The 26327-nt window shown below is 41.8% G+C and overlaps 2 protein-coding genes across 2 annotated transcripts; both read left to right on the top strand.

Annotated features, from left to right (window-relative positions):
- The first annotated feature begins 1061 nt into the window (after positions 1-1061).
- Positions 1062-14148, top strand: LOC133132927 (organic cation/carnitine transporter 2-like). The gene is made up of 10 exons (XM_061248753.1): positions 1062-1467; positions 3801-3904; positions 4253-4407; positions 5725-5896; positions 6312-6438; positions 9196-9293; positions 9428-9642; positions 11734-11916; positions 12746-12881; positions 13686-14148. Exons 1-10 carry the CDS (start codon positions 1069-1071, stop codon positions 13756-13758), a joined length of 1662 nt encoding a protein of 553 aa, XP_061104737.1. The 5' UTR covers positions 1062-1068; the 3' UTR covers positions 13759-14148.
- Positions 14149-17483: 3335 nt separating this feature from the next.
- LOC133132108 (solute carrier family 22 member 4-like) lies at positions 17484-25314 on the top strand. Its single transcript, XM_061247281.1, has 11 exons — positions 17484-17882; positions 19722-19825; positions 20114-20268; positions 21012-21183; positions 21486-21612; positions 21932-22029; positions 22152-22366; positions 23169-23351; positions 24020-24155; positions 24371-24483; positions 24963-25314. The coding sequence occupies exons 1-10, from the start codon at positions 17484-17486 to the stop codon at positions 24450-24452; spliced, it is 1671 nt and encodes a 556-aa protein (XP_061103265.1). The 3' UTR covers positions 24453-24483; positions 24963-25314.
- The last annotated feature ends 1013 nt before the right edge of the window (positions 25315-26327 follow it).

Genomic DNA, 26327 nt, shown 5'->3' on the forward strand with positions numbered 1-26327 from the left:
CAAAGTTGTCAATACAATTCACATTGCTTTACATGCCAGCACTTCTTTCTGAGTTAATATTTATTTATTAAGGGCAGAGAGCCACTCATTTGCTTGTGAATGTCCTTTGCCCCTACCTGCAAAATTATTTTTCAATAATTGACAATGTGCTAATAAGCTTTTTCTTTGTATGTAATTATGACTGTAAAAATGACAGTGCAGGTCAGCTGTCTTCCACTGACCTCTGAAAAGTGTCAGTAGGTGCGGGGGAATGGCAGAAATTATAAAGGGAAGAGAAACAGTGGGAGAGGGATATGGGCAGCATGGATGGAGAGGGAGAGGGAGAGGGAGAGAGAGAAATGGAGACAAGACCGCTGATGGAATCCAAGTCGAGGGGATGGCGAGGAATGGCGAGGGGTGAGAGAAGAGGCTGCTGAAATAAGAAACGAGTAAAACTGGGGAACAGCTGAACACCTTGTGGGAGAGTTGCAAGGCAGAAGAAAGCCGATTTGAGGAGAGAGCGGAGGGGAGAATGGGAAGAAGAGGGAGGAAGGTCATACAGGGTAAAGTGGAGAGTGAGTTAAGAAGCTACAAAAACATGTTGGGGCGTGGGAGCTGAGGGAGAGGAAGAACATCCGTACCTAAAAAAGTTTATTTTATTTTTTTTATTTTTTTACATTTGAAGGTGAGATGTAGCATCTTACCCATGTCACACCATATCCCGTTCTCCCCTACACTGTAATCGTTATAATGCTCCACTGCTCAAAAAACTTCTGACGTGGCCGCAAATTAAGTCAATACAGTATTAAATTAGGGGTATTATTAGACCCCACGTCCTGGGGAAGAAAATCCAGTAAAATGTTGCTCTGTCCAATTAATAATGATAGTCCTTTTTACATTGTGCTTGAAGTATGCAAGCCAGAAATTCAGGCTGCCTAGGATTAAAAACCGCACTGTCCAGTTCGCTGACTGACCTCTGACCTGGCCGCTAGGAAAAGCAATCAACATGTTGCTAGAGGGTGTTATAAAAAGCCGCAGCTGCAGTGAGAATCTCACTTCGGCCTGACTCTGCACTCATTTGGGTTTACAATGCACGAGAAATATTACGATGATGTTACCACATTTCTGGGAGAATGGGGACCTTTTCAAAAACTGATTATGTTACTCCTCTGTATAAGCGTAATTCCTAACGGGTTGTCAGGTTTGTGCATCGTGTTCCTCGCTGGCACGCCTCCGCACCACTGCTTGATACCCCCAAACGCCAATATTAGCGCCGAATGGAGAAGCTATTCTATTCCGCTGGAAGAAGATGATGGGGTGATGCGATACAGCAAATGCACCCGATACAAACTGGACGTAATAACGCGTCTTTCAGACAACGGATCCGTGCCTGGAATCGACGTGAATGTCACTGAAATAGAACAAGAAGTCTGTAAGGATGGGTGGGAATACGACAGGGAAATGTACGCCTCAACTATCGTGACAGAGGTAAGTCAAGACGTAACTTCACAGTCTGAACGTTTTCTGAAAAGGCAAGAAATTAATGCCCCAATAAATGGGGTAGTAAATTGGGTAAAATAACTTCTATTCAATTTAATTTCAGAATAATACAAAGGATTAATTGAAATTGGTACTTGCTGAATTGTATATCATATTTGAGGTCATTTATTTATTAATTCTAAAGAAGTTCACATAATTACATGCAAGATACAGTAGCTCACATTATCAGCAGTCTATGCATAGAAACACAGGCTTTGCAAGGGCACAAGTTATGGAATTTACGAACCAGCTAAATGGTTGGTAGCCTATAGGAACAATGAAGTTCGCAATTGACAATCGCTTTATATCTTGAAGGAAATCTGTACTCGAAATTGTGATATCGAGGCGCTGGCACTACAGCGTCCACCTTCCCTTTATAGACCCCAGTTAACTGGGACTGGAAACTGGATACGAAAAGAAAACTGTTTTTTTGCCATGTACAATTATAGATTTGGGGCGACGCGGCTGCCCACAGTAAGGCAGAACTTGATAGATCGCGTCATTATATGTGTTCATCGGGAATGAGTATGAAAGTCACTCACAGATAGTTCCAAACACAAAATGAGATGTAGCCGCAAGCAGCAATTAAGAGCACCAATAAAACCAACATACTAATTAAGTGCTTCGACGCTGTAGCAAGTATCACATCTCTGCAAAATTGAAACTGATTTAGTGATTTTTATTTTTCTTCCATTTTTATTTAGTTTAATTTAAAAACGTGTTGCGCTTCATAGTGCCACATTGTGGTTTAATTCGTTGGGAGTTGGGATGAAGTCGTCAACGCACGCACCGTGTTTAACCGCTTCGTGGCAAACCGCTCGGGAGTTATTTACATTTTCCATAAAAAATAAATAACTAAATAAATAAATAAAAACTTTAATCACAGAAATGTAGACTCTAAGACTTTACATATTGCCAGACTATTGCATCAAAATTGTTTGGCAGTTTAGGCAAAGTAGACCACTAGCTTCCCTACCATAATAGATGCAGACACTTATTGTACTTGTGACGTATGCCAGCAGTGGCCCTATGGAAATATATATCACTACGCCTTGCGCCCAAAGCAATAGTTGCAAGACCTGAAGTCATCCACGCACAAATATTATTACATTACATGGCATTTAGCAGACGCTCTTATCCAGAGTGACGTACAATGAAGTGCAAATCAAACACACGTATAAGTGCGAAGAGGACCTGATAGGACAGTACAGTCCTAGTGTAAACATACAGATAATCAGAACCCTTACAATCAACTTCCAATCTAGCATGCCACAGTTGGCAGCTAGAACACCCTGAAATACCTTTCAAACGAATGGAAACAAGCAGAGGCGTGGGATAACATACACAATAAAATATGTTTTATTTATCTTAAATTCAATGTGGAAATACATTGATATATCACGAGTGCCCATTAAATGGTATAGACAATATTATTTTATTATGAGAGAAAATGATCTTTATGACACATCTCTATTAAGCATTAAAGAGATCAGAACTATGAGCAGGAGAAAGACTATTTTACCAGGTCTACATACAGCCATCTGCAGTGAGGCTCTGGGGGCACGTAAGGAGTGATCTGTCAAGATAGCAGGGTCAAGGGTAACAGTAAGGACAAGAAGGTCAAGACAAACAAAAAAAAATTAACATATTCAAATAGAATTTGCCTAGCCGATAGAATAGCCCCGGTACACTCTAGGCTATTGGCTTGTATGTAAATGATAAACAAAACTCACGCAAAGCGAGCACGAACGAATCTCATATTATAATCATATGAAACATCTGTAAAACATGATCAAGATAATTGTCAATACAGTGTTACCTCTGACAAAGTCCTACACGTAGCATACTCTCCACGACATTACCTCAGCAAGCCAAAGCCTCCTTACCTTTTACCGTTAACGTCGAAATCGGAAGTATTACCTTGGCTAGTTGCCCTATCCGTCACCCAGCCAAACCTTCTGGTTGCTATATTACCCGCTAAAACCACAGTCGGCGACGTCCAGTTACATGCAAATTCTTAGTATGGCATGGCAAACAAAAGGGTGCGCACAAAGGCAAATGCAACTCACATGTGTTCAAACACCTGGCTTTATAGATACGTCACTTGATTAGGTATACGTCACTTAATTCGATGCTTTACCTGTTATGGGTGCGTTCATGCACCCTGGTCAGGTCATACCTGTTACATAATGTTTTCTTCTTTAGTCACACTAAGATGGTCAAGTAAATATCTTAACAAATAGATGTGTAAATTGTGCAGTAAATATGTGCTCTGTCTTCAGTGGGATCTGGTGTGTAGTGATGCATGGAAGGTCCCCATGACCACCTCCATGTTTTTCATTGGCGTGTTAACTGGATCCTTCATTTCTGGACAACTGTCTGACAGGTAACATTGGCACACACACACACGCACACGCGCACGCACGCACACGCACGCACACACGCACGCACACACACACACATAAACACAACACAATCTCTCGCTCTACTTCACTCAACTTGGGCAAGGGTAGTTCATAACTCTGAAATGGTAGTAACCTTTTAGTCTAATTTCATATCTAGATATTGCCAAGTTCTCAGAAAATTATGGAACAAAAACAAGAAGGAGCCTTTTAAATTATCAAAAGCATTTTAACCATAGAATACAGTTAATACTTAAAGATAGTTACAGTGGGCTTTCTCTTTAACTGACTGTTTTGTGTGTGTATGTGTGTGTGTGTGTTTTTTTTTTTAGGTTTGGGAGGAAAATCATTCTGTTTGTAACAATGGGAGTTCAGACTTTGTTCACATTCTTCCAGATTTTCTCCACATCCTGGTTTATGTTCTCTGCACTTTTCTTTTTAGTTGGGATGGGACAAATTTCTAACTATGTGGCAGCATTTGTCCTAGGTAATTATGAGTCTGTGTTGTTATTTCCATCCCTATTTTGTATGTTATTTGCTAAATTGCTAAAAATGTTTAAACCCATGTTCTGACTAACTGTGGTCATTAACACAAACAGTAGGGCATTTTCCGGTGTCCTGGCTAAATTCACAAACTGGCTCTCTCTACCTGCCACCTAATCAATTGATTTAATTGGGCAAAAACTTGGCAGTAAAGAGCTTTGAGTGTGCGAAAGGCACTATATTGGTGCAAGGAATTATTATTGAATAATTGTGAAATATTCTCCAATCTAGCTGTCATTTTGTCTCCAAAATATGCTCATGGCCCCCATCCACCATTTTCTCCAGCTTGGAATGTTGTGTTTACTGGCTAGCTTCTCCTACCGCTGCAGCCTTTGATATTAATTTGGGAGAGCACGGAGAAGTGTTTGCCACAAAAACATGACAAAATATGCAGACACTTTGCATTATGTACTTGGCAGCAGTGGCCCTATGGAAATAAATATCACAAGCCTTGCGCCTAATGCAATAGTTGCAAGATCTGAAGTCATCCACGCACAAATACCTTTCAAACGAATGGAAACAAGCAGAGGCGTGGGATTACATGCGCAATAAAATATGCTTTATTTATCTTAAATTCAATGTGGAAAGAAATTGAGTTTATCACGAGTGCCCATTAAATGGTATAGACAATATTATTTTATTATGATAGAAAATTATCTTAATGATACATTAAGCATTAAAGGGATCAGAACTATGAGCAGGAGAAAGACTATTTACCAAGTCTACATACAGCCACTGTTGTTCACAGGGCTTGTGCACATTAGATAGTGGATTCGTCGACCAGATAGTCTGCGTTGGTGGTAGGACTGGGTGATATGGCAAAAAACAAAAAAATCTTGATATTTTTAAGGTGTTTGGAAAAAAAAACCCAATATATGATACATCTATGACGTCATACATATGAAGTGAAATAAAGGAGATGTTTTCTGTTAAAACACAAAGTAATTAAATTATTCCCATTCATACTGGTTGTGCATGGACTCTTGTGTAAGGCAAACTTGTTTTCTGGCTGCTATTATGCATATTTAGCACAGAAACATAAAGTCTATCCAGTTTCTGGCTTGAGTGACAGTCGTGAGGCGTGGGGAAGGTTGTCACGGGTACTGAAGGCCCTCTCAGAGGCAGAAGAAGAAGGAGACTCCCGTTACAGAGGCAGCTATCGAAAGGCAAAGGCATGCCGACGTTTCAAAATGAGGGGCGATTTGTTTAAAAGCATGACCATTTTCTTTGTCTTCCTGTTCTCTTTAAATCTTGTCTAAAGGCACAGAGATTTTGAGTCCGAACATCCGGGTCATATACTCCACTGTGGGAGTGTGCTTGTGTTTTTCCACTGGCTACATGATGATTCCCCTGATGGCCTTCTTCATCAGAGACTGGAGAATGCTGCTTATTGCCATAGCTGTGCCAGGAGTTTTCTATTTCCCCCTGTGGAGGTAGGTATGCGATACAACCCGGCATCGCGTGTCCTCCCCTGTAGTTTGTGAATAACAGCACTATGTTGGATGCCTAGAATACAACTTGCCTTATATTACAGTTATTTAGCTGATGTTTCTTTTTATCCAAAGTGACTTACAGTTGATTAGACTAAGTAGGGGATAGTCCCCCCTGGAGCAAAGTGCCTTGCTCGAGGGCCCAACAGCTCCGTGGATCTTATCACGGCTACACCGGGGCACAAACCATCAACCTTCCAGGTCCCAGTCATGTACCTTAGCCACTAGGCTACAGGCTGCCCCCTGACCAGTTTTTTAAAATCATTCTGCTGGGCACAGCTACAGGTACCTCCTATAAACTCTGCAATCCAACTGAAAAGGTGTGGAACTGAAATAATATCTCTGGTTTTCCTTTGAGGTTCATCCCGGAGTCCCCCCGATGGCTTCTCTCTCAGGGCCGGGTGGAGGAGGCAGAGGCCATTTTGAGAGGTGCTGCCAAGAAGAACAGAGTCACGGCCCCGGAGGTCATCTTTCAGACTCACCAGGTCCTGCCAATGTTACTTTCATACAGAGTACCATTTGCTCGGTCTAATTTTCCACCACTGGCTCTTGATAGATCCTCCTGCCCAGCCTGGAATGCTGGTGATGGTTGTGTGTTGGCGGTTGTAGTTATCAATGTGACCATCCTGCTTGGGCACCACGGTCTAGATGAAATTGGACTGTGGCCAGTTCCTCGATAGTGTGTGTGGGGTTATCCAGGCCTTTATTAAGAGGCTAATTCAGAATGAAGACCTGCTCATGGAAGGTGATCATTTAGAGTGCTTGTGCATTTGCTCATGGCAATTCAGACATGGACATTCGACACAAACACTCCTGTGTAACAAAGTCTCGCATTGATTGCGTGCACAGAATAGAGAATCAGTTACGTCAGTTCACCTTGGTGTGAGGTAGGCCAGGACCGCCCAATTCTGTCCCTGGAGATCCACCATCCTGTAGGGTTTTCACTTTTAGAAGCGACATTGACTCAGGCAGTAAGAGCAGTCTTCTGGAAGTCCCGCCCTGGGTGTATCATTACATTACATTAGTGACATTTGGCAGACACTCTTATCCAGAGCGACATACAGTTGATTAGACTAAGCAGACCGTGGAGCAATGCAGCGTTAAGGGCCCAACGGCTGTGCGGATCTTATTGTGGCTTGAATCAAAACACCGGGGAAACACCAGGGATCGAACCACTGACCTTGCATGTCCCAGGCATTTACCTTAACCACTACGCTACAGGCCGCCCTGTATCAAAGTGTCCCTGATCAAGACACCTAACCCCTAAATGCTCCTGACAAGCTGGTTGGTGCCTTGCATGGCAGCCAAACGCTGTTGGTGTGTGAGTGTGTTTGTACGAATGGGTGAATGAGAAGCATCAATTGTTCAGTGCTTTGGATAAAGGCCCTATATAAAATGCAACCATTTAGCAATCTCATTGAACTGCTAATTAGTAGAATCGGGTCTGCCAGATTAGGGTTGAAATGAAAGCCGACAGGATGGCAGATCTCCAGGAGCAGGACTGGGCAGCCCTGGGGTAGACTGTGTACAATTGGAGATTTAACTTCTGAAATTGCATACATTTCCTGTCCTTTATACAACCAAATTTCTCATGCTGAATAACAGCAGGTCTGCCCAACCCTGTTCTACTGTCCAGTAGGTAGTCATTTCAACCCTAATATGGCACACATGATCCTACCAATTATAATGTATTTTAATGATTGTATCACTTTTATGTAAAGCATAAATCTTTATATTTGCTCTATGAATAAAATGCATTATTATTATTATTATTATTATTATTATTATTATTATTACCAATTATTACCAATTATTACCAATTATTATCAATTATGATTACTTGCAAGCTCATCCAGGATTAAAAACACTGCATAACAGTATTCCAGTGTATTAAATGAAAATGCATTGTGAAAATATAACTACAACAAATTATCAAGTACAGTCTACACTCACAGCAAGCTTCTCCATTTCCGCCATACGCCTAACTGCAAACGCCTGTTGGATATCCTGCGTAAGACAGATTCATCGGAAGCTGTTTTCAAATCTAACTGAAATAAGGCACCTTTTTAAGTATGACTCCAGTTTGGGATATGCCTACAAAGGACACAAAATAGTAAAAATGCTAACCAATCATTTGAGACACAGCCATAATAATCTCATTCAGAACCACATAAGAAGCTTGTGACCAATTCTCACAGTTTACACATTTTCACAGAAATAAACTGCTTGCTAATTTTCATCGACAGTGTTGCGAAAAAGGAAGGTGTTTTTTCTCAAGTGCATGGTAGTTTAAACAGAGCAAAAACAAGGAAATGGGTCACATCACAGGGTCCACTTATTTTCACTGCTGTGTAGACATCTAAGGAATTACCACTAATTAGGGCTGCCAGATTTAGCGTTTGTAAAAATCGGACAACATGCACAGCTGGAAGCTAACGAGGTGGGGACTCTAAGGACCGATGTTGAACCGGGTGGAAACCGGGTGACTTTTTTATTTTTTATATAATCGTCTGTCAATCAATTACTCAGACTTGGACATATTGCCTCGGACCACAAACCAGACCTGTACAAATAATATGAAATCAGGACATTCTGGTCTAAAACTGGGCATTTGGTTGTCCTAACACTAATTAAGTCAGGTTACACATTGCCTAAGTGTTCCAGAAGCAACTGTCACATAAAGGTCATTTACAATGATTCGAGTTCAATGATTTCCCTAAACTATTTAACCCTTAAGTCTGTATTTTGTCCTTTAACATGTCACAGGGCACTCTTCATTGTAGTAACGTTGCACTTGAATTAAGTTCCTTTAAGTTCCTTTCCTGAGTGCAGCCTCTGGCATCCGTTCCTGGGATCTACTCCTTTCTGTCTCTTTTCTGTTATGTGGAAACTGACTCTAGCTAAAGAAAATGTTGAATGAACCCATGCCTTGATGGTTGATAATATAGACCCGAGAGCAGGCACAGTTCTGCAAAGCTTAAGGCTGCCTGCCAACGACCGCCAATACAGGCCAAATGCCTTGTGCTAGACTGGCTGTTTAACACTCATATGTACAAGTTCTGTGTCTGAACGGGTACCTCACTATCTCCGCGTGATAATAAACCTCTCCGTACTCCGCTTGCTCACAATCAGCCCGGCGAGATGTCGGATTGTTGATATGGTTTCTATTGCTTTGCACCGTGCTTGAACCGGGCCGCCATGGTTAAAGCAAACACGTTTGTTGTGACACCTGTTGCCTGTAGGTAGAAAACAAGCTGAAAAAAAGGAACCACCACAACATCTGTGATCTGGTGAAGTCCAGCAACATCCGCTGGATCACGGTCATGCTGAGCTGCGTGTGGTGAGTGTCACAAAACACCCCGACCTGCTAATGAAGACCACGTGCGGGAGCTCGCAGCCAAGAGCAATACATTCACTTTTATGTAACATGGTGCACTGATGGTTCAAATCTCTCAACAAACTCCGTCTTTCCAGGATGGTAATCTCCATTGGGTACTTTGCCTTATCGTTGAACACCTCCAATCTGTACGGAGACCGCTTTCTCAACTTTTTCTTCTCGGCGGCCGTGGAAGTCCCGGCCTACATTTTGGCCTGGCCCCTATTTCGCTCGTACCCAAGGCGATTGTGCCTCTTCGCCATGCTGTTCCTGGGTGGAGTGGTACTACTGCTCACACAGCTCATACCAAAAGGTAAGTAACCGCAGATGACCAGTGATCAATAAGAAATGTATTTAATTTTTAATTTATTTTTATTTATTTATTTAGTACTCGGGGACACATTAAGGGTCAGTGACCTCTTTTTCAAGATTGCCGAGTTTACAATACACAATAAGACGATAATATTTCCAGAACACGAAATTAAAACAACCAATAATTAAGATATTAGTTAAAAGATAAAAATGCTATTGCAGCATTGATTTGTGCGGTGTAATCCCTACTGTGATCCTCATGCCTCCTCCATTTTGTAGAAAATATGGAAAACGAAGGAAGGTTTTATTTTATACCCCTCCCCCTCCTCAAGCCAGGTGCAGGTGTCTCTGAGATTAAAATTCTGTCCTGAGTAGAAAGATTACAGCATTAATGGTAACCAAAGTATCTTTATTTTGCCCATAGTGGCAAAAGTTTTGTTTGTGATCAATTTATTGATACAGTAAAAGTAATACAGCTTCTTTGAGGAAACCAGTCAGACAGGTCTTACTACACATATTTGTCTTTTGATATTTGTATTTGATAATAAATATTATATCAGTATTATATAGAGTGGAGTTAAGTTATTGGAGGGACCGCTGGCTTCATTTGCAGTGTTTATGGCAGTGACATTAGCTCAGGAGTTAAGAGCGGTTGTCTGGTTGTTGCAGGGTTGCCTGTTCAATCCCCCGCCCTGGGTATGGGCCTGAGTAACCTAACCCCAAAAGCCCAACAAGATCATTGCTGCCTGTGAGTGTGTGTGAAAGAGAGTGTGTCAAATTGTAAAGCGCTTTGGATAAAAGCACTATGTAAATGCAGTCCATTTGCCATTTAATGGGAGAATGCAAAAAAGTATGAACATTGCTCTGCCCGTATGGAAATGGAATATACTGCACTATGTTCTAAATAACGGAAATAAAGCCAAAGGAAAGCTAGAGCACACTGTTCTCTCTCTGGTTATTAGGGGTATATTTCCTTGTAAATATTGTTTTTATTACTTGCCCTTGTTTTTTTATCCTTGCATTGTTGTCCTGTATTTACAATTTTTTTGTACTGTACAACAGTTTGAGCATGGGAAAAGCATTTCACAAATACAATGTATTATTATTATTGGTAATGGTAATGTAACTGTTAAACATAGTGGTGGACCTGGAATGCCATCTCATGAGGCTTTGGATCAAGGCCAAGGACTATTAAGCCAGTTGCATCCTATGTTCCCTCGTGATGTCCCCGATTTCCAAGATGACGCTGCCAAGACACACACACAAGTCACACACCTTTAGCCTATAGCCTCAACTATCGGCAAACGTAAACATCGCTAAACATTTACCTATAGGCTGCGAGTGCCTGCTTCCGTCCTGAAAGAACGTATAGGGGTGACATGGCTCAGGCAGTAAGAGCAGTTGTCTGGCAGTCGGAGGGTTGCTGGTTCGATCCCCTGTCCAGGCTGTGTTGAAGTGTCCCTGAGCAAGACACCTAACCCCCAAATGCTCCTGATGAGCTGGTCGGCGCCTTGCATGGCAGCCAATCACCATGGGTGTGTGAGTGTGTGTATGAATGGGTGAATGAGAGGCATCAATTGTACAGTGCTTTGGATAAAGGTGCTATATAAATGCCAACCATTTACCAATTCACCTTTAAATGTAATCAGGTTTGGTCTGCTGTTGAGTGCCCCCTACTAGCCAAACATTTCTTCCAGCAGCAATTTAGTTTTTACAGGTCTCCAGTCCCAAGAACTAGCCAATGCACATCAGGGTAGCTTTCAGCAGTTTTACATGAGAAGGGAGCAGGGTGGTACGGCTGCTAGCAAATAAGGAAACAAATTAAATAAAAATGGGCACAAAGGCTGAACGTGTTTGGATTAAGAAATGAGATTCAGCACAACGGGTTCATGACGTCAAGAAAATATACAATGTACGCTGACAGAAAAAATACTGTGCTTTGAAATGACTGTTACTGGTTGTGGAAGCCATGTTCAAGCGAAGCTCACACCCCATTGTTGTACTCGGGTGTTTTCAGGATGCCTTCGCGTACGATGCTTCCTTCATGGCAGGTTGGGACCGGTCAGTTCCGTAATCTCTCTTTAATTGACAGATCTGAGTTCAGTGTCTATCGCACTGGAGATGATGGGGAAATTTGGGGTCACAGTGGCTTTCAGTATCGTGTACCCCTACACGGCGGAGCTGTACCCCACGGTCCTGAGGAACACCGCAGTGTGTGCCTGTTCCATGGCCTCTCGGCTGGGCAGCATTGCTGCCCCCTACTTCGTCTATCTGGGTTAGTGAGCCTCGATGCCAGCTCCCCTCTATCTGCCAGTGTTCTTTCTTTCACCAGCTCCCCTCTATCTGCCAGTGTTCTTTCTTTCACCAGCTCCCCTCTATCTGCCAGTGTTCTTTCTTTCACCAGCTCCCCTCTATCTGCCAGTGTTCTTTCTTTCACCAGCTCCCCTCTATCTGCCAGTGTTCTTTCTTTCACCAGCTCCCCTCTATCTGCCAGTGTTCTTTCTTTCACCAGCTCCCCTCTATCTGCCAGTGTTCTTTCTTTCACCAGCTCCCCTCTTTCTGCCAGTGTTCTTTCTTTCACCAGCTCCCCTCTATCTGCCAGTGTTCTTTCTTTCACCAGCTCCCCTCTTTCTGCCAGTGTTCTTTCTTTCACCAGCTCCCCTCTTTCTGCCAGTGTCTCTCTTCAAATAAGCACTCCTCCTTATCCAGGGGCACCTTTTTTTGTCTTCTCTTCTTTTGTTGTTCTTCTAATTTGTCAGACATATTGGCCCTCCCCTGCTGTGTGGGGAATGTGTAAAGTACAGGGGTCAGAAAGTCCTGTCATGGGTTTCGTCCACCCATGAACTCAGCCAGCTGATTTCGCTCATTATTGTTGTCATTATTGCTCATTATAGGTTGTACCTCCTGGCTGGAGAATTGAGCTAATAAGCAATAGCTCAGGTAATTGGACATTCTGGGAGGAGTTGTAGTTCCTGAACCTGTATTTTCCGCCTGTGCTGCATTGCTGATTTCCCCTGGCTAGTGATCAACACATTACTAAACCATGTTTTTATTTTTTGCATGGTTTCTGTGTGAGACGGTCCCTTTCCCTCCCCTCGTTACAGGAACATATTACAAGTCCTTGCCATACTTATTGATGGGGAGCTTCAGTGTTTTGGGGGGGTTGGTTAGCCTCATGCTTCCTGAGACCTATGGTATGCCTCTCCCAGAGACCATCGATCACATGCAGACTATTCAAAGGTAAGGCAGCCACATCTCACAAATACAGGGTCTGCTCCCTCAGCTGTTAGCACTGTGCTACAGCACCTTCTGAGATCGCATGTGTGCTGAATTAATACTTCCTGTGTTTGATAAAATGGATAGTATCATTTTCATGCTTTTGTAATGAGAGTATGTGTCCCAATTCAGGAAAATTCCAGTATTACATTTCCTCCCCCCCCCCAATTTGTTTTCCTCAGGCGTAAAAAGACACAAACATCAAGTAATTTAACCAGTGATTCTCCAGTGTTGGAGAATGACACAATGATTGGATTGCAATAAGATATTGAAATTTATGATACTGTTAGCAACTTCTGACAGTGAATGTGTGTTCAATCAATGGTTCCTCAGTATTGTATATCATGCTTTTGCAATCGGAATATATACAGTACTGTGCGGAAGTCTTAGGCACCCTCAACTTTATTATATATATGTTTGCTTTGGTGTGTGTGTGTGTGTGTGTGTGTGTGTGTGTGTGTGTGTGCGTGCGTGCGTGTGTGTGTGCGTGTGCGTGTGTGTGTGTGTAGGTATAAAAGAACACATTTGAGATTTCCAAATATTCATTTTCCAAAAGATTTTATTTTACAGAGACATTTTTGTATTAAAAAATGTTTTTCTTTAAAATGTATAGTATGTTTATTTAGGACCTTTCATTGAATTATATTTGAAAGAAGCTTATCTGTACAGCATACAGGTGCCTAAGACTTGCACAGTGCTATATATATATATATGCCAATTAATGAAAATTCCAGCATTTAATCTTTATTCCAATCTTGTTTTCCTCAGATGTAAAAAGAGACAAACATCAAATGATTTATCCAGTGAATCTTCACCGACGGAGAATGTCTCAATGTTGTGATGACTGGATTACGCTAAGATTTTGGATATTGGGTTATATAAAGATTGAGATATTACTTCTTAAACATCTAACATGTGCTGATTGGTGTAATCATTTGTGATAATTTTACACTGTCTTGATATTAATTTATAATATATTGTATTTAGCTATTAGTATTGGGTGCATTACTCGGATTATCTCTTTGAAGTGTTATTATGTTTAGTTTTTATGTCTATATAAAATGTAAAGCGATGTGTTCACCAAAGTGTTACTGAAAATATGTGTATAATCAAAAAAAAACTAACTAAAAACTATTTGTAAATCATGTGGCAGTAAAGACCATGTGATAAATGATCGCAAATAAATCATTTATATGGCTAGTGGAAAAATAAACCAACACATCATGCCTTATATCTGTATTTTAAAGGTATACTATGTCATTTGTGATATAGGCTAAATACATTTCATTTTTGTTAGCTTTTATCACGGGCACGTTTTAGACAATCGCAAATACATGTATAGTTACCTGATAAATATCTCTGCATTCGCTATTCTCGGTCTCTGGAGTTGAAATAAAGCGGCGCAAGGAAGGGATGTGTTCGGAAGGGATTTTTTTGTAATTGTTCAGAAGTTTTAAATTGCCGAAAAATACAAGTCAAACTACGAGGAAAGTTAGGCCAAATGGAAACCAAAATGAAAGCCAATCCACATGGAAGTCACAGACTGAAAGGCATACAGGCTAGAACTGGCACATCTGAGCAACAGAAGCGCAATAGCCTCTATTGCAGAATAGCCTCAGAATGGACTCTACCTGTACACTTAAGCACAAGAGTAAAACATTAACAAAACAATGGTTCACCAGAAGTTAACGTCCGTTCAATGTTAGGTTATCTCGTGGCTATCTCAGATACTAAAAAACTTGGATTCATATGAATCGAACCAATAATCATAGATGCAACCGCCCGGAGGCAGGCAAGCTATGGGACGAAGAAGCTAATTACGTTAATTACGTTGTTTGCATAAGAGCATGTTAAAACAAGCAGCCAGAGAGTGTTTCGGTCCTTGCAACGCTATCTGGTGAATGTGTTGTGTATGGACACTTTGTTTGATTATAAATGTAAAATGTATGCTAAATGTAAGAAAAGGGGGTTGGCTACGTGTAGGTATGTTTTATATTCTAACCTTAAATAGTTTTATGTGTGATTTGGGATAGCATGTTAGTGGATGTTTAAGTGCTGTTGGTAATTAATTCTATTGCCACTGATCGTCGGAGACGTTGTGGCCAGTGTTTGCCTACCTGCGTACATTTATTAGGAGAACGCGTGTGCGTTTGCTCATAGTGCTACCCCTGTTTGAGCGGTCTGTCTAGTTCTTTTTTTGTGTTAGTTTAAGCGTTTTCCTTCGAGCGGCCGATGATCTACCCCACTGGCTTTACTAACGCTGCCTAGCTTGACGGGGTTATATGCATGCATGCTCGTGCTATATTTGCGTTTGGTGTTTATTTTACTTTGCATTGGGGGATTTGTAGTGAATTTAAGCAGCAAGCAGAAGTAAGAAGGTATGAGCCAGCTGGCTAGAAAGTCTGTTGGTGGGACTAAATTGTTTTATATTTCTCACATCAAGCTCTCTTGGCTAAAGTCATTTTTGGTTGTATGACTTTAGTACCAATACAAAAAAATGTTTATTTTAATGCACACGTTACATAGAGAACTACGCAACATAGCTGTGTTCGGACACACACACACACACACACACACACACACACACACACACACACACACACACACACACACATATACATATATATACATATACATATACATATATATTTATACAGACACACACACACATACATCATTGCTGTAATCTTAATCTTACTGTTATCTAAATTACAGGATTACTGAAATACGCGATGTCAGAAAAATACGTAGATATAACATTTTAATTGTCTTTAAATCAATTGTATTTGTCAATTTTGCACACTTTTGTTATTAGATAATCTGCAATTAAAAGGCAACAGCACATAAAAGGCATATCATAATAATAGAAACATTGCAGTAAATACTGTATGTTTTCTATGGGTCTAATGGGTCTAATAGCCAATTAGATACATTACAGTAAACATTTTTTCAGATAGACCTGGTGGGAAATGCTCAGAAGAACCCAAAAATCTGCAAAAAAAGAGTAGCAGACACAGGTCTAGCTGTTCACCGGAGAACAATACTACATAACAAAACAACACAGACCTACATGGCAGAGTTGCCAGAAAGAGGCATGCCCTACGACTTCAATACAAAATTAAGTGTTTGAAGTATGCAAAAGAAAACCTTGAGAAGCCTGAACTTGGGCGGACTGTAGCGTAGTGGTTAAGGTACTTGACTGTAGCCACAATAAGATTTGCACAGCCTTCAGCAAGGCCCTTAATCCTGCATTGCTCTTGGGGAGGTTTGTCTCCTGCTTAGTCTAAAATCAACTGTACCTCACTCTGGATAAGAGCATCTGCCAAATGCCATTAATGTAATGTAATGAAACCTTTTGGAACAATGTGCTTTGCACTGACAAAACCAGACTTTAACTTTTTGGCCCCCACCAAAGAAGGTGTGTTTGGAGCAAAGCCTTTGTATGGAAGAATGCCTTGCTAACTGTGAAGCATGGAGGTGGATCCATTATGCTTTGTGGTTGTATGGCAGCTGAGGGCACAGGGAATTTTGTACGAGTGGAAGGAAGAATGGATTCCACCAATAAATAAAACAAATTCCAGAGGCTAGTCCAGACATTGAAGTGGAAGAGAAGTTGGGTACTCCAGCAAGACAGTGATCCAAAGCATACCTCGAAATCAACCATGAAGTACATTCAGGAACGACTGATGAAGGTCTTGGAATGGCCACCGCAGTCCCCAGTCTTGAATATTATCTGAAAAATTTAGATCTCAAACATGCTATACATGCAAGGAGGCTGCCATTTTCTGCCAGGAAGAATGGGGAAAAATTCAAGAGCAAGAATGGAAAGACTCAGGAAGTCTTAGCAAGCTGTTATTGTTGCCTGAGGAGGAGTTACAAAGTTCTAACTGACAGGGCTCCCAAACTTTTGCACAGGAAGATTTTTCTTATTTTCTTATTATGAAACTGTAACTGTTTTAAAATTGCATTACATTACATTATTGGCATTTGGCAGATGCTCTTATCCAGAGCGACGTACAACAAAGCGCATACCCATAACCAGGGCTAAGTGCGCTGAAAGACCGTAGAGGGAAGTACAAGAAATTCTAAGAAATATATAATGTTTAACTTTGTACCATTTAGAGGTTAGGTTAACTTTGACATTAACTGTAAACCCTGTGTGTGTGTGTGTGTGTGTGTGTGTGTGTGTGCGCGTGTGCGTGTGCGTGTGTGTGTGTGTGTGTGTGTGTGTGTGTGTGTGTGTGTCATTTAAATTTAAATTTAAATAATATCTCTCACGTTAGCTGAACAACAAAAGTACATCTGTCCGGAGGACTATATTGTGGCACATTGTGGTGCGTAGCCTATAGACGTATGCATTATCATACGGGCCGCTCTACCGTTGCCGGAATGCACACCTAAATAAAGCCGATCGGGTGCTACTGATTGGCCAGACTATCATATAACAAGCATTTCTCAGCCCCCGTGGGCTGTCAGTTTGCCGATCACTGACCTAAAACGTGTCATTAAATTTGCAGCTGCACTTAGGCTACCTCAGTTCTGACGCTGCACTCAGTTATCTTTACAATGCACGCCGCACGCTACGACGACGTTACCGAATTTGTGGGAGAATGGGGACATTTTCAAAAACTGATCATGTTGCTCATCTGTTTAAGCATAGTTCCTAACGGGTTGACAAGTTTTTCCGTCGTATTCCTTGCTGACACGCCTCCGCACCACTGCTTGATACCCCCAAACGCCAATATTAGCGCCGAATGGAGAAACTATTCTATTCCACTGGAAGAAGATGATGGGGAGATGCGATACAGCAAATGCACCCGATACAAACTGGACGTAATAAAGCGTCTTTCAGACAACGGGTCCGTGCCTGGAATCGACGTGAATGTTCCTGAAATAGAACAAGAAAGCTGTCAGGATGGGTGGGAATACGACAGAGACATTTATGTTTCCACTATCGTGTCCGAGGTAAGTCCACAAACGCAACTTGGGCTGTTCTCTAAAAAACAGCACATAGTTGCATTTCAGCAATGCAGTATTTTAGTTGTGCGCTGTTTGAATTGTAACGGGTTGCAAAATAGTCTAAGGGTTAACCCTAACAAACCCTTACACCTGTTGCCATACGTCTTTCATTCATTGAGGGATAATGGACAACCCTATAAACGAGTCCGTTATAACGAGGAAATGATTGCCCGACTGGGTACCGCTCACCACCCTGAAGGGAAGGTCTGTCCTCATACATGACTCGCTCATGAGGGCGACATGGCACATGCAGTAAGAGCAGTTCTCTAGCAGTCGGATGCTGCCGGTTCGATCCTCTGCCCAGGCTGTGTCGAAGTGCTCCTGACGAGCTGGTTGGCACCTTGCATGGCAGTCAATCGCCGTTGGTGTGTGAGTATGAATGGGTGAATAAGAAGCATTCATTGTACAGCGCTTTGGATAAAGGCTCTATTTAAATACCAACCATTTACCGTTATCCCGCTTATACCACGGCTAGCTTGCGAAAGCAATGCAGATATGGGCCATTTATTTTTAGTTTAGAAACGCATATTCATTGAAACGCAATGGTAACGGTCAACAGGCCTATGCGGCCGTTTTGCTGCAAGGAGAGGGATGTATCCAGGACGTAGGCCTATGCTTCATAGGCCGGAGAACGCCTTTTGAGAGGCCATTGGAGCAAACTGCTAAGTTTTGCCTACACACATATGAAGCATTTAACCCAAATAAGCATGAAACAAGCATGACAGTGCTCCTTTAACGTTCTGTTCCACTGAAAAAATCACTGCAAATCATCCGTCATATATTCAACTTTCAGGATAATACGACCTTTTGAAAGATTTAATTCATGGTGAAATTAGTGGCCTATAATTATTTACAGACTTTGGAGTCGATTTTCTCAAAACGGATTTTGGACGCTATTACAGGACTCCGAACCATTATTCTCAGTGCGTAGTCATCCTATCACCATGAAATTTCGCAAACCTTTACTCCATGTCTAGGAGAGTGTTTTGAGCCAATCATTTTTAATGTTGTAAGCATCACGAATCTCATTGTTAGATCCTGAAATTTCCGAAAATAATCCGAAATTTCTAAAACTAAACATATAAACTGATACAAAAATGTTCAAATTTGTAATTTTATATTGTAAAATAAAATAAATGAAGGGCTATAAACAGAATAATCTACTCTGAGGTGGTCATCACACTGTTTTAACACACTCCGCGGAGCCAACCACTCCATATTCTTCGCAACCCGCAGCGCGCGTTAAAAACCCTTTAATGACCACCTTGTTGTTGATTATTTCTTACATAACTTCACATAAGCTACACGTTAAATCGCATTAGACTCCGATGCATTCGTTGCCTCATCAACCGTTAATTACAACTAAACCAGCAGTTATTGGCCCTCTGGGCAACTATTGATTTACATAATTGATTTACACAGTTGATTTACATAATTTCACTGTAAATCAACTAAAATAGCCTATGAGTCACAAAGTCAGCTGATTCTTTGGACAACCAAATATTTACCAAATGTTTTTAGCTATTTAGGCAAAGTTGGCTTTAATGCTCTGGTCTCAAACTCGTTGCCATGGAAAGCCGTGTGTAAGCAAGTTCTCATTTCAACCAATTACTGATGCCTTTAATTTATTCCATTTAATAATTCAGGCATATGCATTTAACTGCATTAAGCACAGAATATATGCAACAGTTGTTACTTAGACAACACAAGTAACACTTCACTTTATGTGCGTGTATTGTCCAAAATAATCCAATATTTTTCCTGCATATTGTGCTCTGTTGTCAGTGGGATCTGGTGTGTACTGATGCATGGAAGGTCCCCATTACCTCTTCTTTGTATTTCTTTGGTGTGTTAACTGGATGCTTCATTTCTGGACAATTGTCTGACAGGTAATATTCACATTCACACACACACACACACACACACACACACACACACACACACACACACAGGAGAATGGAACATGAGCAGTTCCTAACTCTGAAATATTTGTAACTTAGTACGTCATGCCTTTTAAACTGCATTTCTTATTTAAATATTGGTTCTGAGGTTCTCAGAAAGCCTTTTGGAGTGTCAAATGTTTTAACCAATTAATACATAGAATAATTAAATTGTTACACCATTTGTGTGTGTGTGTGTGTGTGTGTGTGTGTCGTGTTGTTGTTGTTTTTTTTTAGGTTTGGGAGGAAAATCATTCTGTTTGCAACAATGGCAGTTCAGACTTTGTTCGCATTCTTCCAGACTTTCTCCACATCCTGGCTAATGTTCTCTGCACTTTTCTTTGTCGTTGGGATGGGAGAAACTTCCAACTATCTGATAGCATTTGTCTTAGGTAATTATGAGCCTGGGTTGATAGTTTCATCAGTATTATCATTATCATATTATCAATAAATTGATAAGTAATTGTGAAATATGTTTCCATCTGACTTCCCATTTAATTTTGTTGACAACATTCTTTTCCCCACTGATTGACAGGTAAGTGCACTCAAGGGACGGGGTGGGACAGTGGTCATTCTTCAGGCATGATGGGCATTTCAAAATTGGGGGCCATTTGTATGAAAACCTTCTACAAGTTCTAATGTTTATATTAGTTGAGGCCTCTGTGGCTCACACTGAGTGAAGATGCACGTTCCCAGCAAAAGTGTCAGCCCTGCTGAGTGCTCAAGTCCCAGTTACACCATTGCCTGAGGTCTGCAATGGCTAGGTAAGAAGTGCAACCACAGAACTATGAATAAAACGACAATTATCCTTGGTCTAGTGGTCAGACAAGGTGCCTGCAGACACAGGAACCAAGAATTTGACCTTGTTCTCCGCCAGTGAAATGGGCAGAAAATGATTAGATATCATAAATAAAGTTTATTATTATTATTAGTGGTGCCTCTGCAGTGTGGAAAATAGTCGTGTCTGTCGGAGGAATCTCTGCCATCTCACCCTGACCGCAGCTGGATTGGGTTGCTGAAGGGAGATCAGCAAGTTTGGTTGAGTCATGACTCAGCATTGTTCCACTTATACCTGTATACCTTATAGCGTACGTTTTCTCTGAAATAGTCTTCCTGTTCTCTTTTAAATCTAAAGGTACAGAAATTTTGAGTCCAAGTACTCGGATGGTATTCTCCACTGTGGGGGTGTGCATATCTTTCTCCATCGGCTACATGATGATTCCGCTGATGGCCTTCTTCATCAGAGACTGGAGAATGCTGCTAATTGCCATCAATGTCCCAGGACTTTTCTGTTTCCTCCTTTGGAGGTGCGTGTGTGCGTCATGTAGCCTCGTGGCAAAGGTACATGATTGGGACCCGGGGTTCAAGCCCCGGTGTAGCCACAATAAGATCTATGCAGCAGTTTTGCCCTTGCCCAAGGCTCTTAACCCTGCACTGCTCCAGGGGGATTGTCTTAAAGGCATATCTTATGTTGTTCCATTTCTCTCACATGGATTTCAGTCCACGTAAGGCAATTTATTTATTTTTTTCTCCATGGTGTGGTGTACCCTTATAGACCCCTCACCATGAAAATCTCTCTCCAGTCCAGACTGACTTTGTGTTGGGACAGGTTGATCCCGGAGTCCCCTCGATGGCTTCTCTCTCAGGGCCGGGTGGAGGAGGCAGAGGCCATTTTGAGAGGTGCTGCCAAGATGAATGGAGTCACAGCCCCAGAGGTCATCTTTCAGCCTCACCAGGTCCTGCTAATTTTACTTTCAGGGCACTGTTTGTATGTGTATCTGTATATCTAGAAAGCCCGCAAAACCCAGATTATTTTTGGGATAGTAAGTCAATGGCCCTGTGCTAGACTGGCAGTCATTTTACAGGTCTCACACAAGCTCTATTCAACACCGACATGTCCAAGCTCTCTGTACTACTTTTCCCTCAAATTATCCCTGCAAGTGCACAGATGTTGGGTAGGTATCATGGTGCGTATTGTTTTGGAGTTTGGACTGAGCTTCAACTGGTTCCATCGTGGTTGAGGCAGACATGTTTATTATGACGTGTTTGCTGTAGGTAGAAAACAAGATGAAAAGCTGTAAACACTACAACATCTGTGATCTGGTGCAGTCCGTCAACATCCGCTGGATCACGAGCATACTGAGCTTTGTGTGGTGAGTCTCAAAACCTTGACGCAAGCACGCAAGGCAGCTCAAAGCCAAGATTCACTTTTATGTTTCATTTTCAAGACTGATGGCTGAAATCTCTTTAACAAATTCCCACCACATATTTTCAGGGTGATAGTTACCATTGGGTACTTCGCCTTATCATTGAACACCTCCAATCTGCACGGGGACCGCTTTTTAAACTTTTTCTTCTCTGCGGCTGTTGAAGTCCCAGCCTACATTTTGTCCTGGCCCCTATTTCGCTCTTGTCCAAGACGACTGTGTCTCTCTCCCATGCTGGTCTTCGGTGGAGCGGTACTACTGGTCACACGGCTCATACCAAGAGGTAAGTCTTATCAAGAGCACCTTAGATAAAAAAAAATCGATATATGTCAACGTGGGCAGGCAATGCAAGGGATTGCATAGCTAGTACAATATAGGGGATGATTCGGTGGCCAGATCCACTCTTGAGTCGAGACCTTGGTTGGAGGCACCTTCTATGGTCTGGGATATTCAAATCTGGACCTCAAGGCCAGGACTACTGCTGGTTTCTCCTCCATGGTTAATTGATTGATTATTGCCACAGATCGGCCGGAGAGTCAGTCCCGATTAGAGGGGATGAATGAAAACCGGCAGTCTTCGTCTGGCCTTGAAGGCCGGATTTGAGTACCCCTGCCATCGAAGGAGCCTCCTCAATATCGCATTGAATATTCTTGTTCTGCAGTAGAGTGCCCTCATTGCTGTGCCCCCCTACTGGCCAACCATATCTTCCAGCAGCAACTTTGTTTTTGCAAGTCTCCAACCCAAGAGCTCTTGGCAGTACACACCTGACATAGGGAACAGGGTGGTTCGGCTGCTAGTAAATAGGAGTCCAATGATGTTAAGAGGCATAAGAACCGAAAGTGTTTGGACATATTATGCAATGAGATTCAGCACCATAGGTTCATGATTCCAGAAAATATACAAATTGTACTTTTGTAGGAAAAAAAACCCCCAAGATATCATACATTTTGAAGTTATTATTACTTAAAATATTGCTTCAAGCAAGAATCATACAGCATTGTCCCCATATGTTCAGGATGCCTTCATATATGACACGTCTGTGAAGGAAGGTTGGGATCGGTCAGTTCTGTCATCTCTCTTGTCAGATTTGAGTTCAGTATGTACTGCACTGGAAATGATGGGAAAATTTGGGGTGACGCTGGCTTTCACTATCGTGTATGCCTACACACCGGAGCTGTACCCCACCGTCCTGAGGAACACAGCGATCGGCACCTGCTCCACGGCCGCTCGGCTGGGCAGCATTGCTGCGCCCTACTTCGTCTATCTGGGTTAGTGAGCCTCGATGCCAGCTCCCCTGTATCTGTCAACACCCAGATTTCACCATTACATTATTAGCATTTGGCAGACGCTCTTATCCAGAGCGACGTACAGTTGATTAGACTAAGCAGGAGACAATCCTCCCCTGGAGCAAATGCAGGGTTAAGGGCCTTGCTCAAGGGCCCAACGGCTGTGCGCATATTGTTGTGGCTACACCGGGATTAGAACCACCGACCTTTCTTGTCCCAGTCATGTACCTTAACCACTACGCTACAGGCCGCCCCTCACCAGCTCCCCTCTACCTGTCAACACCCAGATTTCACCAGTGGCCTCCTCTCCGTAAACATCCCGCTTTCACCAGTGGCTCTGCCACGTTTTCTGATTTTCTTGTTCCTCTCTCGTCAGACATGCGGAGGTGGAAGGTCCAGGGGTCCAAAAGTCCTGCCATGTGTTTGTTCCACCCAGCTAATTTCGCTAAAATGTTCTACCTCTGGGCTGAAGAATTACGGTAATTGACAAATAGTGGATTGGAACAAAGTACTGGCGAGGACTTTTACTTTCTGAACCTGGATTTCTCAACCTCTGCGGTGTGACCGATCTTCCCTCTGCCACTACCAGCCTTTCCTTTGCTTGTTTGGTTTTTATGGAGTAAACCTGGTGCCTTTTTTCTGTCATGCAGGAACCTATTACAAGTCCTTGCCATACATATTAATGGGGAGCCTCAGTGTTTTGGGGGGGTTGGTTAGCCTCCTGCTTCCTGAGACCTATGGTATGCCTCTCCCAGAGACCATCAATCACATGCAGACTATTCAAAGGTAAGGCAGCCACATCTCACAAATACAGGGTCTGCTCCCTCAGCTGTTAGCACTGTGCTACAGCACCTTCTGAGATTGCATGTGTGCTGTATTAATACTTCCTGTGTTTGATAAAATGGATAGTATCATTTTCGTGCTTTTGTAATGAGAGTATGTGTCCCAATTCAGGAAAATTCCAGTATTACATTTTTTTCCCCCCATTTTGTTTTCCTCAGGTGTAAAAAGACACAAACATCAAGTAATTTAACCAGTGATTCTCCAGTGTTGGAGAATGACACAATGATTGGATTGCAATAAGATATTGAAATTTATGATACTGTTATCAGTGGTGAGTGCATTCCTGTGCTTATCTCTTTTAGGTTTTATTAAACAAGAGCTATCATTATTAGTTTAATTTCATATATAAAAGGGATGTGTAGACCAAAATTGTTATGTGTATAATCCAAGTCATGTGGCAGTAAAAAAGACTGTAAATGTTTTAAAGGTCTCATATTGTGGAAAATGAGATTTCCCTTACTCTGTGGATTATGAAGGAGCACTATAAAAACAGTGAAAGTATCAAATCGCAGACTCAAAATAAATCCACACAATCCGTATGAAGAAAATGTGCATTTAAACGAGTGGTTTGGACTTCACAGTGAGCTGTGACATCACAAAAATACACTCATTAGAATATGTCTATTCCAGCACGGCCCATCTTGTGGCCAATGAGAAAGTAGGAGACAATGAATCAAATGAAAATAAGAGGCATAAGAACTGTAATTAAGAAAATCTCCGTATTTTCTGTGCTCTCTCTTTGCTTGACAGATTTGAGGTCGGTATCTACTGCACGGGAGACGACGGGGAGATTTTGGATCACACTGGTTTTCACCATCTCACTACCCTACATGGTGGAGCTGTACCCCACAGTCCTGAGGACCATCGCAATGGCCGCCTGCTCCACACCACAACAATACGCTTTAGCATGACCCACCTTGTAGCCCAGAAGAAATACAAGCTGGCTGGTGCTAGAACAGTAACAGTTCATTGACATTAATGAGAAAGACAATCACTACAAAACCCTGTTCTTGGTCAAGCTCATGATTATGGTCATGTAGACCTATTTCTTTTGTACTTAAATCACTCAAAACCTGTTATGGACATTGTACATGTACATTGCCATGAAACTGAACTTGCTCTCTTGAGCAATATTATACAATAAAACACAATGACATTTATTTAATGGGAAAAAAAAGTCAAACGCCAAAAATCACCCATGTGCAAAAAAAAAAAAAGAAAGTAATTGCAGAGCTGCTTTAATTCAGACTTATTGGTAAGTGTTGGAGCATAAACTGCCAATTTCAGGTCCTGCCTCCGCTCTATTGGCCACAGGTTCAAGTAAAGACTTTGACTTGGTCACTCCAAAAACCTTTTCATTTGCTCTGGGACTCCAATGAATCACAGTGAGAGCCAACACTTGGAACAGTGAATCTTCCTTGGAGTGGCCTGCTGGCCAATATTTCTCCAAGGGCACAGGGACAATTCATCCAGGAAGTCACAAAAGATCCCAGGAGAACATCCAACAAACTGCAGGCCTCTCTACCCTCATCATAACAACAGTCAAATGTAGTGGTAATTTGACGGTATGGCAATACTTTGCTGCCTTGGGATGTGGACAACTTGCTATTATTGAAGGAACCATCAATTCTGCTCTGTATGAGAAAATTCTTAAGGAGAATGTCCGGTCCTCTGTCTGTTTTTGGTATGTCATTCTGGGTTTTGTAGCTAGACAATGACCCAAACAATCCACTCCTGAATGGCTGAACAGAATCAAAGTTTTTGCGTGGTCTAGTCAAAGTCCTGACTCGAATCCAATAGAGATAATGCGGCAGGACCTAAAAGTTCATGCTTGAATTCCACCATGTAGAAAAGACTGCACTTGTAATACATAGTCCCCCCCGTCATCATTTCAGTGCACAAAATAAAACCCAGTATGAAAAAAAATTGAGACATTGGCCATGTGTCTGTGAATACTGTGCATAGGAGACATAGGAGACATCAGAACATGCTTGCAGTATTCATGGGTTACCTCTGGAGTTTGCAGACCAGAAATAAAATTAGTTTTTCAAGGTCATTTTCTTATCATATAACACTCTCACAACATGATTTACCATGGAAACCTAGTTCTGGAGA

This window comes from Conger conger, chromosome 7 (genome assembly GCF_963514075.1).
Source record: "Conger conger chromosome 7, fConCon1.1, whole genome shotgun sequence".
NCBI classification, from domain to species: Eukaryota; Metazoa; Chordata; class Actinopteri; order Anguilliformes; family Congridae; genus Conger; species Conger conger.

Coding starts and splice junctions, on each gene's coding strand:
- LOC133132108 (XM_061247281.1), top strand. CDS start 17,484: ATGCACGCCGCACGCTACGACGACGTTACCGAATTTGTGGGAGAATGG. Junction 19,826..20,113: donor TCTGGACAATTGTCTGACAG/GTAATATTCACA, acceptor GTTTTTTTTTAG/GTTTGGGAGGAAAATCATTC. Junction 24,156..24,370: donor CACATGCAGACTATTCAAAG/GTAAGGCAGCCA, acceptor TGTTTTCCTCAG/GTGTAAAAAGACACAAACAT.
- LOC133132927 (XM_061248753.1), top strand. CDS start 1,069: ATGCACGAGAAATATTACGATGATGTTACCACATTTCTGGGAGAATGG. Junction 5,897..6,311: donor TTCTATTTCCCCCTGTGGAG/GTAGGTATGCGA, acceptor TTTTCCTTTGAG/GTTCATCCCGGAGTCCCCCC. Junction 12,882..13,685: donor CACATGCAGACTATTCAAAG/GTAAGGCAGCCA, acceptor TGTTTTCCTCAG/ATGTAAAAAGAGACAAACAT.